Here is an 18,408-nt window from a genome sequence, read left to right as displayed (position 1 = left end):
TGTGTGAGAAAATCGGAGTAACCGGGGAAAACCTACGTGGTCGGGTAGGTGACCTCATACCTTTTCATGTCCGAGCCGGGAATCGAACCATGATCACCAAAAGAAATCTTCATTCTATTACGAAGAATGATATAGTACAAAAATATATGCGGAAGAAAATACAGGTAAAAATAATAATAATAAATCTGCACTCCGGGATGAAAATTGCTGCATTCGAAAAATGAAACTGAACTGCAGTGTAGGTCCATATTTTAGTGTAGTCAAAGATTGCAAGCGGAATACATATACATATAAACAAGAGTGCTGGGACATTGGTTGGAAGAACTTTTTGAACAGGGAAAACGCATTTTCAGATGAATACTTGAACCGGTTTGTGCGATAACCCCAGCACGAAAACAAAGACACGAGAAAACTGTATATATTTTTTCTTCTTTGTTTATATGCAATCGTAGCCATTTGTCGATACGTTATTAACATATTGCCCGAATTTGCACATCCTTCCTTATTCACAACGGTTTTCTTACGTCTTTGTAAACTTTCAGCGGACAGCTAGACGGATTTAAATGATACATTGTGTTGTAGCTGATATGTTTAAGAATCGCCATGTCTTCGTTATCTATGGCATGTCAAATGGTGATTTTTTTTCATAACAATTAGTAATCGATGTCTTCATTTATGTCGTATCTGTTCCATTTCTATTTTTGATATTTATGTTCTATGAAGAACTTGTTTATCTTTTCAAAAATTCGAAAAAAAGAGACGACAGAAGGAATTAAAACCATGTTTTCGACCTATATGGTAGAGAGAATTTATGGTTCTCGAGTAAGAACAGCCTCTCCCCCCCCCCGCCCCATTTTCTGACCTTTATATGGGACACGCCAACGTCAACATACATAAGTTTCAGTCATTTCATAATAACATTTATAACACGAGTCACAGAAGTTATTTTTATGGTTGCCAGTCTTGCCAAAAATTTACTTTTTTAGATTTAATCACATGACTCACTAATGACTAATGACATATTCATACAAATTATTACCCGGAAGAATTAACTATGTAACAAGCGGATAATGTAATGAAAAGAAATAATATTCGCTTTTCAACATCCGCACACAAAAAAACTGCATAAACAGCATGTACAGCGTACTAAATAACTATATACCTTATACAATACATTGGTCCTACCAGGGACGTATATATTAACGTCCCTGGTCCTACCAGACAAAACGGACTTCGTTATATCGCCATTATTATACACGTTCAAGATTAAGATTTCAGTTGTGAAAAGTGACTTAAAATTTTACACCCAATTAAAGCAGACGAAAACAATTTCATCTTAATAAATTTTCCGACAGGGTTAAAATCATAGACATTACTATAGCACCATGCCGCTTTTAATTTACTAAGCATTCTAGTAGCTCTATATTGGACTCTTTTTTTTTTTTTTTTTTATAGTTTTAGAGTATTTCTGTATGCTTATTGTCTCCAAGATCTGGCTACACACATTTAAAAAATAGACATTTTGTTTATTACTCATTAGTATGTTTATACGAAAACAATGTATTTTCACTTTTCGGAAGACCAAAACGTGTCGCATCACTTCGTTGTAATTGCCTAAAATAGAGTTTGATTTCGCTCACCACCAGCTTCTCGAGTGTTCAAGATATGCATTTTCTATTTTTTTATGTAGTTAAGTAATATTTACTAGATTGCATGTGAAGCAAGTTGTTGATTCATTGGAGACGAGTTCAGTGCGAACTTGATTCGTTTGTAATACCTTCATTTAGGAACTCGCACGAGTTGTCGCCCATGGCAGTAGCCCGGATGTTTTCCATTAGCAACAAGAAAGCATAAAAAATGGCCGACTCGGAATCAATGAGTCTCGATACCAGCAATGATGCTGGGGACGATCCACTACAGGATCTGTCCGATGAACAACTTTTTCATATGGTTGAGGATATGCAGTAAGTAACACCTGCTAATCAGAGGCAAAGTTGTTGTTTTTCTAGGTTCATGAGCTGCGCTTAATGCCCTCTAAAGTACGCTTTACGTTTTAAACAAAATGAAAACAAATGTCGATGATCAGTACTGTATTCGCTGTATTAACCAAACTTTAATTATTGACATGATTGCCTTACTATCAGTTCATGATAAACTCATAATTTGTAGGACACTCCTTCATCAATGTCATTATAACATTCGTAAGTTGGTTTAGTTATCGTCTTTTGCTACACAAGGCTCTATGGAGCATATTTATTTACTAGATTAAAGAAAACAAATCCAATATAAACAAAAAGCCATTAAAATAGAACAGATTCATCTTCAAAAACATGGATGTAACAGACATTCATGATTAAAGAAATACCAACATAGGGACCTGTATTTTACATCTCCGTTAATTAGTTACTGTGTTTCTGTTTTTCTATTTTTTTTTTTTTTTTGTGGATGTCTTCATATCCTGCTGTCGGTATCCATCTCGGCTACATTTGAGATGACACTTTCATTATACAATAGTTTATGTTATTTAGAATTTAATTTTGTAAGCCATTTACAGTTTCCACTTGGTCCTATGCTGTTTCAAGGTTTCACAGTTTCAAGGTTATGAGGTGTACTATTTTTCAGTGCTTAGTGAATTTCAAGGTACTTAAGAGCTAGTTTTGTGGCTCTGGACATTTTCCATCAGTACAATCTCAATCATTCTGCAAAGGCTCTGTAGATTATGGACATAAGGCAATTTCTTATTCCCTTAATGGGCACTTGGCACTCACCTCAGAATAAAGAAATTAACACTGGAAGTATAAAGATGAGGTCTGATAAGTGTTTGTATTAATAGTTTGAACACTTTCCCATAAAAGTACGATTGTATATAAAAATGAATGTTGTGATGAGCCTTAAAGTACTGTCTGTTTATTTCACAATGAGTTGTAGTTACACCTGTGTACTTTGCAGCTGTACACTAAAATCTTCAGTGCCATTTGTTTCCCTTCAGGTCCAGACATGAAATACTTCCTTTTTTTATGTCTTTTGTAATTAATTTTGTTAAATTGTTGAGTTATAGCAATGTTTAATTTTTCTGTATGGTTTTGTATCATTGATCTGTATATTATATAAGATTGATCACTTCTGTTTATCATTTTTGTCCATGACACAGGATATTCATGCTGCTGTGATGATGCATGAACCTTTGTATATTATGTGTCTTGCTTAACTTGGTCAAGGCAATGATATCACATGATGAACCTGTACTGTTGTGTTCATAACATCTGAACACTTTATCATAAGCAAATAAATGCTTCAATAAACAAACGATTTTGAAAAATAAGGAAAGTATTGCTCATTCATATCATTTATTCATACACACTCATTGGCTTAGCTCTTTTTTCCTGTCTTTTCAAATAAGCTAGCTATAATTAGGATACCAGGAGAAGCTGAATACAATTGGGAATATAACCCCTGGTACACAATGCCATAAATTTTCTGAATTAGTATTTGTTTCAATTATGCAAGCAGACAGCAGTCTCAGCCTTTACCAAAACACATACATGTATGTTGCCTTGCACTTAATGACTTTATCAGTATATGAATAAACATACATGGAAATCAATTGTTCAGGAAACACCTACGGTTCAGTAATACCTGAATTTCTTTCCTTGAAAATCTGGTGATGGCAGAACTTATCTAATTGGAAAATGTGTTATGATGGTATCTATTTGTCTTTGGTACTATGATCTGTTATTGCATTACAAAAATCTGCCATTTCTGGTAAATTGTTTGATAATGGTTATAAAGTCTTGTGCTTGTATGTTTTCTAATAATCCACATGACTAAAACGTGCAATTATATCTAAAAAATATTTATTTTTATTTTTGCAGAAAAGAAAATGATGTTCTTGCAACAGAAACGCAGATGTTTGAAAAATACCTCAAAAGAAACGAAACAAAAGATACCCTGGGGACACCAGGACCGGGTACAGCTACAACAGGTGTTGTTCCATCAACCTCCAACCAGGATGTAATGCGTGGTGTAAACAGGAAGCGGTCAAAATCTCGGAGTAGTAACATTGACAAGTCGTCAATGCGTCTTAACACAGAGCAGAAATGTGACATTGCACAAAAAGAAATTGATGAACTCAAAGAAGAAATTGAAAAACTGAAAGAAAATTGTGAAAAGATTCTAGATACATTCAAGGTATGCTTGAGTCAATTTTACTATATCTTCATATTGATGAAAGAGATTAAGTATAAACTACTGATGATTACCAGGTTACTGTATCACAAATTTGAATTTAAATTGAAGTTAACTTGTTGAATGTTTTAACTTGTATATAAAGTTAAAAAAAAAATAATAAAAATCATTTGTATCACTTTACTGAATTTTTCTTTGTAGGCGATAATGGAAGAGGCAGATTTGAGATTAGCAGAGACTAAGAAGGAATCCTACGAATTTGATCGTGATATATTGAAAGGCTCAGTGAATGCACGAACAGCCACAGTTATGGCTGAGAAAGTTGTACGGTACTTTGAGGATAAATTAAGATCTCGAGTAAGTCTATGAAGTATAAGATTTTAAAACATGTTTCTTTGTATGTGTTTTTTGGAAGAAGGGCAATGTTTATTTTTACTTTCATTTTTTTTTAAATGAAAGTATCTTGTCCTGATATGTAAGAGTAAACATAATGTGTCTTTCAGTTATAAATCACGGTCTAACCCAGATATAAGGAAATCCTAGGAACTCTCATTATTTGTTCATAATAAATGGGTTTCATTAAAAGCAGATATATTGTCAAGCTTTTGAATGTTATCTCTCTTATTGGTTATGTGTCAGCTGAATAAAGTTGTCAGACATGATTGGATAACTACAGGGTTAGATCAACATATTTATTATCATATACATGAATGAACTATTAATTTGATGAATATGCATAGATATTAATTGGGTAATTAATGAAGTACCTTGTAGGTGTTTACACCATATCTTGGTAAACAAAGTCAACAAATTAGCTGTGGGGACTGAAAATTTTTTTCAGAAAATACAGGATTTCATCATAGCCCATTTATCATATTCAAGCAAAAATACATAAAATACTTTGAATTTGAATGAAGATTGTGTATGTGTTCATAAAAAATGAGTTTCCATTATATCCGAATTCATTATATATAGGGTATACTGTAGATGTACATACAGATATTATTGTGTAGAAAGAATTATGATTTTTTTTCTCCCTTTCTCTCTCTGAACAGGATGCCTTAGTTGAAAAACTACGTCTGAAAAATTCAACATTAAAAGTACAAAAGAAAAAATTACATCTACAGCTGAAACAGGTAACTATTACTTTTAATTTATTCTAAAGTTATAATCAACTACACATATATGCCAATAGTCTTCAATTTTTTTTATTTTAATTTTTTTTTAAGAATCATATTGGTAACCTTAATTTATAAATAGATGTGCATATGTATACCACTTAAAGTCAGCAGTATTACCGTGTAATCATAGACCAGGAATACTTTGTCTCAAAGTGCCTTAAACACTGAGAACTCGGGTATAGATATTCCCTTGATAAAGTGACACTCTACATTCAGAAAGAAGAGATGGGAGAGGTACTACATGAGGTAGACTTCAATCAGCTGAAAATAGAAAACCAGCAGTACCTGGAAAAGATCGATGAGAGAAATCAGGATCTTCTGCGACTAAAATTAATGGCTGGCAAGACACTGCAGGTTCTCAACTCGTACAAGGTAACATAGATTTAATTGTATCTTTGGTATTATTAACCAATTTGTTAAATATGATAAAGTCAGTCCTGGATAAAACGTTGACAATCCACCTCAAAATGAAGTACAGTACTTAAGTTTGGAAAAGTTCTCCTCTTTTCAATATTGAACTTACATGGAAAATAACAGATATTTGTTTATAGTCTTAAAATTTAACAAATTTAGTGAAACAGCATCTTCCTTTCAAAATGATTCATAATCATTCAATTCATTGGTATTGTATGGAGGTTTCATTTTTGAAAATGAATAACATGTTTTAATTCAAAATAAAACTGCTGAGACCTTAAAACCTTGTCGTAATGCAAGACTCAAGACCTGTTTGTAGTTTTTTTGATGGAAAATATAATAAACGATATTCTATTTCATTTTGATTTTATAGAAAAAGCTGCATACATTAACAATGGAGTCAGAGAGACTTAAATCAGAAATTACTGCCAGGAACGACCTGCTGACAAGGATAGACGCAGAAACAAAGGTGGTGGAAGTGGTGAGTGTCTTCTTGTAGTGACAGTGTGTAGTGGAAGTGGTGAATATCTCGCTACATGGAGGGGTGCAAATTTTGTAAAACTTTCATTAAAAGCCCATATGGCTGTAGAGCAACCACTGTCAGAGCTGGTAACAAGAAATATAAGACAATTTGGTCTATCAATGTGACGTATGTATATTATTTTTGTAAACTATGTTCTAGATATCAGACATAGAAAATGTACATGCAGTAAGGGCCAGACATTCTGGTGCCCCATAGTTATGTAACCATCCCTGTTTCTTTCTACTTGGCCCTCCAGACATTCATTTCCAGACATTGTTTGACACAGAACTAAAATTTCTAAATTTTTGTTTTTATGCACCCTGCTGGGTAGCATTGTCCATGTCCATCTTAACAGATCCTGTCTCATCCCAATTCAGTGTAAGCACCTTGCAATCTTTGGCAGATTTTTGTCAAATTTTTTATAAGGGTCAATTATGAGTAGACTTTGGACATAGTTATGTTTTAGGAGTCAAAGGTCAAGGCCTGGCCACTGGGACATTTATGTCTAAGATATTTCCTAGTTTCATAATGATTTACTGCTTTTTGCAAGCTCCCAAGGTCAAGGCCACTTTATAAATAGAATAAAGGTATTAAGTTAGGTACAGGCATAAGTGCAGTCAGGAACACAAACTCTTACTTTCCTCTTAACTTATCAAAACTTTATAAATATTTGCAAGTTACCAAAATAGGTATAAAACTTTCAAGGTCAAGGTCTAGGTGAGAGCAAGAGGTCAAAGGTGGAAATCACTGAATACTTGTGAAAACGTAACTTTTGTTTTTATACTGAAACCAAATGTTGGTTTATACCTGTATTTAAGGACTCAGGGGTCATTTGATGCCAACCACACAACAGTCTGTTTGGTCAAGGTCAAGGTTATGTGAGACTTTTAAGTATTGCATGACTTTACCCAATAGCCTCCAAGCCAAAAAAAATAAACATGGACAAAGCTTTTTGTGAAATTTTGTTTTCTAGATTAATGTAATACTTTTTACAGGAACGTGCAAAAGCAGAGAAAATAAACAGAAAGTTACGCCAACAACTGGCAGATTACAGAGTCCCAGAGGTGATGGAATATGTCACAGAAAAAGCAGATTTGTATGAACTTCAAAAGAAAGTCCGAAGCTGGGAAAGGAAGGTGGAAATAGCAGAGGTAACATAACTGGATGTCAGCACTGTTTACTTACTGTGATCATATCCTTATATTCTTTATTAATTTTTTTCACTTTAAGGTATTGATGAATACTTAATATTTCAAATATTGAATCTGTATTCTAACCAAAATTCCATATGAAACACATTTTCCATATTTTATGTACTTTTATAATCAGATTACTGTTATCTAAGTAATTTGGAAACAAAAATGAAAAGAAATAAGTCAGCTGGTTATGAATGGTTTCAGTTATTTGCTGTCACTCTTACACTATAGAAATGTTGCTGTCAAGAAATACACTACACATTGTAATAGAGAGATAACAGTGAAATGTTTAGCAAGATGGAGACAACGCTTCCTGATTTCAACTATTTTTCTTACAAGCATACAGGAATGCTTTGTTTAATCTTCTCTTTTATTTTCGTTGTTAGATGGCATTGAAGACCCACAGGAAGTCTTGGAACCAACTGCAGGCAGGAGCCAATCAGATGCAAGGGACACAGTGGCGTATGATGGAAGCTGTGTAGGCAGATGTCCTATATAAAACTTTATAATAACAAGAAGTGAATGACTCCGATTAAATAATGAGACCTTCCATGTGATTGTATTGTTGTTGAATAAGCATTGATTAGAACTAAGATATATGTGACCTGGAATCAAGCATTGTGTTAGGCTAGGTGATACTATGGTCTACTATCAGTTCTGATTCAGCTGATTTCACCGGAAATCCTTAAGATTTCACTGGAAACCACATAAGAATTTACTGGAAATTCCGTAAGATTTCACTGGAAATTCCATAAGATTTCACTGGAAATTCCGTAAGATTTCACTGGAAATCCTTAAGATTTCATCAGAACCACATAAGATTTCTCTGGAAATCCTGTATGATTTCACTGGAAAAGAATCAGTTGAGAAAAATATTTTAGCAAGTTTTTTTTTCAATAAATGGTAAATGTTTTACAATTACCTGCAAACAATAATGAATTTTTATTCCATAACCATGTTATGGGGTGGGGGGATTATAGTGTTACCCAATTCTGTCTTGTCATATCTGCCATGCTGTCCTGAATTGATATCATCAGTTAGTTTTGAATTTTTATCAAAGCTATTACAAACTAATGTTCACTGGAGTGGGAGCTTCTATGTTTTTTTGACATTTTCTAAATTTTCTTATTGAGTGTTCGGAGAAAAAAAAAGTTTCTGCCTGCAAAGATCAGTGAAATAATGCTAGACTGTCCGTTGTTGGTTCGTTGTATCAACAGACAGACTGTTAAAACTTTAGAATCTAGCTTTTATCCAAGTTAGATGTCCTATTTTTCCATCTGTGCAATGGTTGGATAATGAATTTAAGTATTGTGGTTTTAAAGAAGAAGGGAAGTTTTATCATTAGTATTTATAAGTCATTTTTCTATATATTTTTTTTACATATGATGTATAAAAACATTTATTGTGACCTATTTCTGATTACAATGATCTGAAATAGTGTGTCATGACCCACATATCCTTAACTTTTACTGTGTTACTATGTTATTTCTGTACCGCACATAAAATCAACAATAAAATGTGATATCATCAAACTTGTTTTTTTTGTATTTGTTTCCTATAGGTAGGACATAGGACATTTGTACTAGTACAGGAATGTCAGACTATGTTGTGTGTTGATGGAGGAGTTTTTCAGTTTTGGAAGAGTTATTCCCCTTGACAAATCTTGTTATTGGTTCTAATCCTCTACATCAGATATTTCTTTTCGAACATGTAACAGAGGGCGTTACTTTTACTTTGTACTCCCTTTTTAGATAGTTTGTACACTGTGTAAGTGTTCCTTCACTCATTCAGTAGAACTTTGTTACCAGTCATCAATTCACTGGGACTTGTAGCAAAAAACATAGTAACTATAATACATAAATATGGACCATAGTCAGAAATTTGTGCCAAGTTCCTGTGCCTCAATCTATAATTCTAGAATTACATGCCCTTAAATCACTGTGATCAATATCATTTTAAATACAGTAGCTGTGGTCAGCTCCTTTGGACATCTTAAACTGTTTTCTTATCACACAGGTTGAGTCCATTGTATGATCTTTATTGGTTCTGTATAAATTGGATATTTTTCCTTTTCTGTTCTCTCCTCTAATTTGCTATCAGTTACAGTACTTATAATAATGACTGATGAATTCATCATAAGGAAAACTGACGTTCAAAATTTGATACTGATGTGTCAATCGCTATCAGAATAGTAAGACAATTAACAACTTGTTTGTCAAATCCAATATGGCTACCTTTCGGTCAACACAAATCAAAGAAAACCTTTTATGGTAAATTTTAGAATGATTCCTCTCTCATACTTCATGAGAAAAGATTAAAAAGAAATAAACTTGTAAAAAATCAAGAAGGTTCGTTTTCTGAGCATCCTCCAAAACAAGTGACAAAGGGGAACCTACATACAAAATTTAATAATTATCTATAAAGTACTCAAGAAAGAAAAATGACAAATTATTAATGTCAAAATAAAAAATGGCCTCCTGTCAGCCATTTTGAATGTTTGATCAGTCCTTAAATGGACAATAAACAAATAGGGACCAAGGAAACCTACATATGAAATTTGGGAAAGAAACAATGAACAAAGAGTGATTTGGACACTCTTTGTTGGTGGACTAGTAATTTGCTCATAAAACAAGACTGAATATACACATGTAAGTGCGATCTATAGTTGTGAAGCTGACCGCAACTGCCATGGCCAACTGTCTACAGTTTAATCTCAGAAAACTTGTTACAATATAAAATCTCATAAGCCAAACAAATATATCTTATATACATACAGCAGATATATCAGTGGAGTTAAAACAAATTTCAAAAGAAATCCCATAAATCTACAACAGTTGGTAAACTGCTGGAAACCTTGGTGAATGCAGAAGAGTAATGTTAATTGAAAGGAGAGTAGGTAGTCATCAAGATATCTTCACAAAAGTTGAAGATTTTCCATCACCAGAAAAGTTTGAAATCCTGAAAGATTGTGATAGATGGTTGACAACGTATTTCATTAACAAACAAAAATCAAGAACAATGAAATTTGTCACATTTTTTTGTTTATTTCATTTCATCATCATTTGACAGTTAATTTTGCAAGAGTGAAGCAAACTTGAATTAAACCAAATAAATGTACAGTTCTGTAGTATATCGTACCTTGGATTATAACCCAAGGTAACATCACTGAATGATCATCACAAAAATCATCATCCTTGGGAACATGTACCACAGAGTTACCCTGGGGAACATGTGCCACAAAATAATCACTCTAGGGAACATATACCACAGAATAATCACCCTGGGGAACATGTACCACAGAATAATCACCCTGGGCAACATGTAACACAGAGTTACCCTGGTGAACATGTAACACAGAGTTACCCTGGGGAACATGTAACACAGAGTTACCATGGGGAACATGTAACACAGAGTTACCATGGGGATTATGTACCACAGAGTTACCCTGGGGAACATGTACCACAGAGTTACCCTGGGAACGTGTAACACAGAGTTACCCTGGTGAACATGTAACACAGAGTTACCCTGGGGAACATGTAACACAGAGTTACCATGGGGATTATGTACCACAGAGTTACCCTGGGGAACATGTACCACAGAGTTACCCTGGGAACGTGTAACACAGAGTTACCCTGGGGAACATGTAACACAGAGTTACCCTTGGGAACATGTACCACAGAATTGTCACCCTGGGAAACATGTACCACAAACTAATCACTCTAGGGAACATATACCACAGAGTTACCCAATGGAACATATACCACAAAAAAAATAATCACAATGAGAAACATGTACCACTGGATAATCATCATGGGGACATATACCACAGAATACTCACCCTTGGGAACATGTACAACAGAATTATCACCCTGGGGAACATGTACCACAGAATAGTCACCCTGGGAGACATATACCACAGAATACTCACTCTGGGGAACATATACCATAGAATACTCACCCTGGGGAACATGTACCACAGAATAATCACCCTGGGGAACATATACCACAGAATAATCACCCTGGGGAACATATACCACAGAATACTCACCCTCGGGAACATGTACCACAGAATACTTACCCTGGTGAACATGTACAACAGAATCATCACCCTGGGGAACATGTACCACAGAATCATCACCCTGGTGAACATGTACCACAGAATAATCCCCGTGGGAAACATGAACCAGAGAATCATCACCCTGGGGAACATGTACCACAGAATCATCACCCTGGGGAACATGTACCACAGAATCATCACCTTGGGGAACATGTACCACATAATCTTTACCCTGGGGAACATGTACTACAGAATAATCAACCTGGGGAACATGTACCACAGAATAGTCACCCTGGGGAACATGTACCACAGTATAATCACCCTGGGGAACATGTACCACAGAATAATCACCCTGGGGAATATGTACCACAGTATAATCACCCTGGGGAACATGTACTACAGAATTATCACCCTGGGGAACATGTACCACAGAATAATCACCCTGGGGAACACATACCACAGAATAATCACCCTGGGGAACATGTACCACAGAATAATCACCCTGATGATCATGTACCAAATAATAAGCATTCAAAATAACATGATCAAAATGATACAGCTCACTCTCAATGCTTAAAAAATGTGCTCACTTGGGAAGTGAACACGCAGTTCACCTGATGCAGTGCATGTGAGCCTCGCTATATACAATATATACAGTATATGATAAGACAACAAGCACATGACTTAAGTGAAGTTTACACTCCATATTCACAATAAGAAAACACGAGCATTCAACACAAGCTCACACAGCTCTCAGCACAAGTGTGTTGGAAAGCAAAAAGATTTGTAGATTTCTAGACCTTGTCTACCAAAAGGTCTTGTGTAAGTAAACTTAACTAATGTGTTTTTAAACATGATTTATAAACCTCAATAAGAAGTCAAATACAACTTGTTGTCAAAATTGCATAGATTTGTAACCTTCCACATCCAAGTCTGTTTAACAACTGAAGGAAACATCTTGTGATCGCCAACAAACACACAAATACAAGAAAAAAACACTCAACAAAATCAAATCATACTAATACATTATTCTGTACAAAGATATTCCATGTAATTCTCTAACAAATACAATGTAATTATGTTTCTGTGAAATTGTGATGTGTAAAATAGAGTTACCATTAATCTACATTGTATTAACTGTCACTGTACATTGTGTATGTACAAGTGACTGTAAAACTACATTGTATATTTACTAGTAATTCAAAAATACATTGCATTTACCAGTTACTGTAAAACTACATTGTATTTACCAGTTACTGTAAAACTACATTGTATTTACCAGTTACTGTAAATCTACATTGTATTTACCAGTTACTGTAAAACTACATTGTATTTACCAGTTACTGTAAAACTACATTGTATTTACCAGTTACTGTAAAACCACATTGTATTTACCAGTTACTGTAAAATAACATCGTATTTACCAGTTACTGTAAAATTACATTGTATTTACCAGTTACTGTAAAACTACATTGTATTTACCAGTTACTGTAAAATAACATTGTAAAACTACATTGTATTTACCAGTTACTGTAAAATAACATTGAATTTACCAGTTACTGTAAAACTACATTGCATTTACCAGTTACTGTAAAACTACATTGTATTTACCAGTTACTGTAAAATAACATTGTATTTACCAGTTACTGTAAAATAACATTGCATTTACCAGTTACTGTAAAACTACATTGTATTTACCAGTTACTGTAAAACTACATTGTATTTACCAGTTACTGTAAAATAACATTGTATTTACCGGTTACAGTAAAACTACATTGTATTTACCAGTTACTGTAAAACTACATTTTATTTACCAGTTAATGTATTTCCCAATTACAGTAAAACTACGTTGTTACTGGTTAACTACAGAAATACACATTGTATACAACAGTAACTGTTAAACAATGTATTCAAGCTCCTAAGACAATGATGTATTACTCCTATAACAGATACTGTAAAACTACATTGTATTCAGCAATGGTTGTAGAACTATTTATATTTATTGTAAGAATTGTGTTTAACTGAAACAATAAAATATAGTACAGTCCTACAGAAATGCCTGTTTATGAAGTGTTTGTTGAAATATTTGTGGACAACAGAAAAATATGGATAAAACATGAGATAGGAGTAAGGTTGACTACAAAAGACGATGGATACAACAGAAACAGATGTGGAACTTAAAAGTATATAACATTTTGATGTGAAAACTAAAAACAGACTACTTTTGAACAGATGAACAACCGATACAATTATCTTCAAAATGTGTTATTTCATCAGTTATTTCAATTACTGGTTTTAACCAAGCAGATAAAAAATCTGGTCATAGGATTTTCTTCCAGAGAAAGATATTGTTGGAAAATGAAAAAAAAAAAATCAAAGCATCAATTTAGTTTTCATGAAAAATACAATCACAGACATCTTAACATAACAAATTGATAACAAACATACCCGGGTTATCAAATGAGCACAGGCTCACATACATACAAGATATACCCCACCTGTCAAAATCAATATTAGATATTCTCAAATAACTTGAAATTAACGTCTAAATATACCTCCACCCCTCAAAATTTACATCAAATTTACCCTATAACTGGTCAAGTGTAACCTTTAACTTGTATGTTTGTGACAGTAACTATCAAATTCTTTTATTTGGTGTACAACTTGATGTTGCCACAGCAAGGTGTCAGCGATCTTGAGGGTTTCATGAGATGTAGTGTATAGATTTAGGTAAGATGTCTGCACTATCAAAGTGATTAAGAGGTGGGGTATAAGATACACAAAATCACACTTTAATTAATTTAATTTACATTTAGTGGTTAACCTAGACACATGACTAGGTCCACTCTAACTTAACTGTGAGGTTAGAGAAAGGTGAAACGAAAGGTCACACAGTAAGATCTTACTCTAAGGTCACAATATGATGGCATTAGGTCACACGAGTCACATCATGGTCACAGAACAGTCACATACCCACATAACTTCAAATTAAAACAAATCTGTCAATATCAGATCACAGTGTATTTAAACTGGAATCATGTGTCAAAGTTGTTCATCAAGACATGAAATAACGAAATGGATTCAGAAATGACCGCCAAAGTTGGCAAACCAGAAATCTCAAGGTTAGGGGCAACAGATTAACACGGACCTCAAGTAGACCTAATATGGAGAGTCTTCAAAGACAAAACGATGAATATCATAATAATGTATAGTATTAGAGGTCAACATAATAATGAAAGTTCAAATATGATGTAATGTCTAGGTATATCTTAACAATCAATATTCTGACTGATTTTAAAACACAGAAATCTCTATAGGGTTCATACAAGATGAGGATATGTTGGTGGACAGAACTCAATAATAGTATATATTTATATAACTACACCACCACCAAAATTATTTATGTCAGTCAGTCAGTCTTTATACCAGGACTGAAACAGAATCATATGTACAGTGAGTGACTAATCAGTACTTCAGAAAACAAGGCCTTGACCTTCGCTGAATTTTCCGTTAGACAGCGAACAAACAGCAACAAAAATCAACATCTATTGTTACACACATCCTTTAACCTATATTATAGTTGTGATCAAAACACAAAAGTTACTTTAAAAGGTGAAAAACTGCTTTAAAATGATTACAATATATATGTTCTTTTATAATATTTTATGATATATATAAATACATGTTCAAATGTAAGTTGTTGTCCCAGAGGGAGAAGACAAATATTTTACAGACACTTAAGATATAAGACATGGTCAGAAACATCATATTTTACATATAAGAAGTTTTAATTAAATCTTAGTTTATCTTTCATCACTTCATCAAAATTAACCAACCAGTTAATATTTCATTACTTCATTAAAATTAACTAGTTAATCTTTCATTAATCCATTAAAATTGACCAATTAATCTTTCATTACTCCATTAAAATTAGCTAGTTAATCTTTCATTACTCCATTAAAATTAACCAGTTAATCTTTCATTACTTCATCACTGTATATGCACTGCCTCTTACACATGAAGCACTCACACATATTTCGCCAAAAAGCCCATGCCTGATAATAAGACCACTCATGTATATAATTATTTAGTAAACTTATTAACCCAAGCTTTGTCTTGTAATAAGCCCTCCCCTAATCTAAGAAATGCGTTTCACCCCACAACTCATTGTAAGACAAATACAATACAATATTTCAGTAGTTATGCTCCTCTTTTAAGTACTTTCAAAAACATTGAACACTGAATAAAGCTCAGATAAATTGCCTCTTTTTTGTGTTACCACTTCAATAATTTTCAACCAAAAATTGCATATAAAATTTCAGTAATATCAGTATAAATGAATACCATCTTTTTTCTCTTCTTCTCATTCGCCCTTGTAATAAGTTTATAATTATTTTTACACATACCAGTAATACACATTAGGGACATATATAATTATACATTCCTGTACACATATACATATTTTGAAGATAAACATACACTTATTTAAAGTGTGCAAACTCCCAAATTTCATGTTTCTTTACACTAAATCAGCCTGTCACTCTACAGAATGTATCAAACACCATTTTTCCTGCAGGTATTTCTACATCTGCACAGGATCCATGCTCGTTTCAATTATATATTTTAAACATATTAAATTTTCATTATTTCCCGTCATAAGATTTCACTCATAATCAAAATGTCAGACCATGAAGTCCACAATCTGACAAGCTTTTTAGTCATACCCTGTCATTCAAACATTCACAAGATAAAAAGAACGTACATATAATGATTTTTATATACAACATACAGCAATGAGCCCCCCCAAACAACACCTCTATGTGTCAAGTTTCCTCTGACTAAATTTCATACAATTAGAAATATGAAATCCAATTTAAGTGGTTTGTAATTAACCATGCTAATTGGATATTAGATAAAAAATTGATTTTTATCTGAAATCACAAGTTGTATGAATTGAATTTCTGCTGGACATTAACAACGATTGTAACAAATTAATCAGTATCCTGCGCTTTTGTCTTAAAATGACCTTTAGCTTTAAAAATGAAACAAATATTGAGCTTCGAACTTAACTTTCATTTAAGTGTGAATTGTACAGCATGGACGGACATGTAGTCTCGCCTGTAAATGGCTGCCGGCACATAAAAGATCAGAGATAGGAAAAATGATACAATTTTTAGCTTGCATCCTTAATCAACAGCTTCATAATGTAAATAACTAATGAACCAATTAATTAAATAATTGCAATATTTGGCTGTATCACATTGTTCAGAATAGCTGCCTTGCGAAAAAAAAATAGAAATTGTGGTGACGACAACAAGAAGTTATACTAGAAAGCACCATGGAGTAATATTTACCATACAGTTAGTGTTATTAGGGCTGATAACAGCCATAAAATCAGAGCTTACCATATAGTTAGTGTTATCAGGGCTGATAACAGCCATAAAATCAGACCTTACCATATAGTTAGTGTTATCAGGGCTGATAACAGCCATAAAATCAGACCTTACCATATAGTTAGTGTTATTAGGGCTGATAACAGCCATAAAATCAGAGCTTACCATATAGTTAGTGTTATCAGGGCTGATAACAGCCATAAAATCAGACCTTACCATATAGTTAGTGTTATCAGGGCTGATAACAGCCATAAAATCAGAGCTTACCATATAGTTAGTGTTATCAGGGCTGATAACAGCCATAAAATCAGACCTTACCATATAGTTAGTGTTATTAGGGCTGATAACAGCCATAAAATCAGACCTTACCATATAGTTAGTGTTATTAGGGCTGATAACAGCCATAAAATCAGACCTTACCATACAGTTAGTGTTATCAGGGCTGATAACAGCCATAAAATCAGACCTTACCATATAGTTAGTGTTATCAGGGCTGATAACAGCCATAAAATCAGAGCTTACCATATAGTTAGTGCTATCAGGGCTGATCACCATTAATCAATGCTTACCATATGGTGCTATTATCACAAATTTTGATAAGTGATAACAATGTATAGTTCAGAAGGATCTTCTATAGGTTTCTATGTTTTGTTTATGGGTGATCAGTATCTCCTGGACATAGATAGTCAAAACCCTAACTAACTTCTATGTTTAGAGCTGATCATTACACCAGGTCATAACTTTTATCAGATGTAAACATCACTGCAAGGGAAATATCCTACTTTTCTTATTTTCTTATCTTTCCATAGGTGCCATAAATTTTTTTATTTAAATGAAATATATGTGACCAAGTTTCCCACATTTATCCAAATTTAATATGTTCAATTATTTTCAACATTTGTACATTTAACTTTGACTCCATTACACAAATAAGCTAAGACAGCTGAAAGCATTTCATAGACCGATACAATTATAGATCTTGATAAATGTAAATGAGATTCATAGACGTCAAAATACAAGCAAATGAGATCATTCAACCTCTTCACAAATATAAGTTTACATCAGACAGTTACAAGGAAATACTGAAGAAATACAGAGCTGAAATTGGATGTAAAATCAAGCTGAGATTCTGTTTCTTGAATTTACATATTCAATTGATAATATCGGTTATGTTTCGTGTCAACATTTCTTTTTCATTTTTTTTTAATCAAGCTAACATATTAGTGTTTGTCCATTCTATTTTCACTTTTCAGTGTGTACAGTAGCATACTGTTGTTAAATTACTCCAAAATGCATTTTAAAATTTTTTTTTAAAGTTTGCATATATTTCTTGTCTTCCCTTTAATTAAATATTCTTCCTCCTTCCTTTATCAAAGTAACTTGACACTTGGACAGTTTTTACTTTAATGTGATTTTAAGAACAGCTACTGTACATTGTAATATGGATTTTGAGGGTAAG

At 33.4% G+C, this 18,408-nt stretch overlaps 1 protein-coding gene across 1 annotated transcript; it reads left to right on the top strand.

The window, feature by feature from the left end:
• The first annotated feature begins 1,857 nt into the window (after positions 1–1,857).
• Positions 1,858–8,212, top strand: LOC132546725 (coiled-coil domain-containing protein 113-like). Its single transcript, XM_060210442.1, has 8 exons — positions 1,858–1,964; positions 3,873–4,188; positions 4,387–4,542; positions 5,241–5,321; positions 5,583–5,738; positions 6,154–6,261; positions 7,299–7,454; positions 7,886–8,212. Exons 1-8 carry the CDS (start codon positions 1,858–1,860, stop codon positions 7,979–7,981), a joined length of 1,176 nt encoding a protein of 391 aa, XP_060066425.1. The 3' UTR covers positions 7,982–8,212.
• The last annotated feature ends 10,196 nt before the right edge of the window (positions 8,213–18,408 follow it).

Source organism: Ylistrum balloti, unplaced genomic scaffold, assembly GCF_031769215.1.
Source record: "Ylistrum balloti isolate Yb309-2 unplaced genomic scaffold, AGI_CSIRO_Ybal_v1 Utg369908, whole genome shotgun sequence".
Taxonomy (NCBI): Eukaryota; Metazoa; Mollusca; class Bivalvia; order Pectinida; family Pectinidae; genus Ylistrum; species Ylistrum balloti.
Note: the sequence above shows the minus strand (reverse complement) of the source record. Positions and strands in the feature narration are given on the sequence as shown.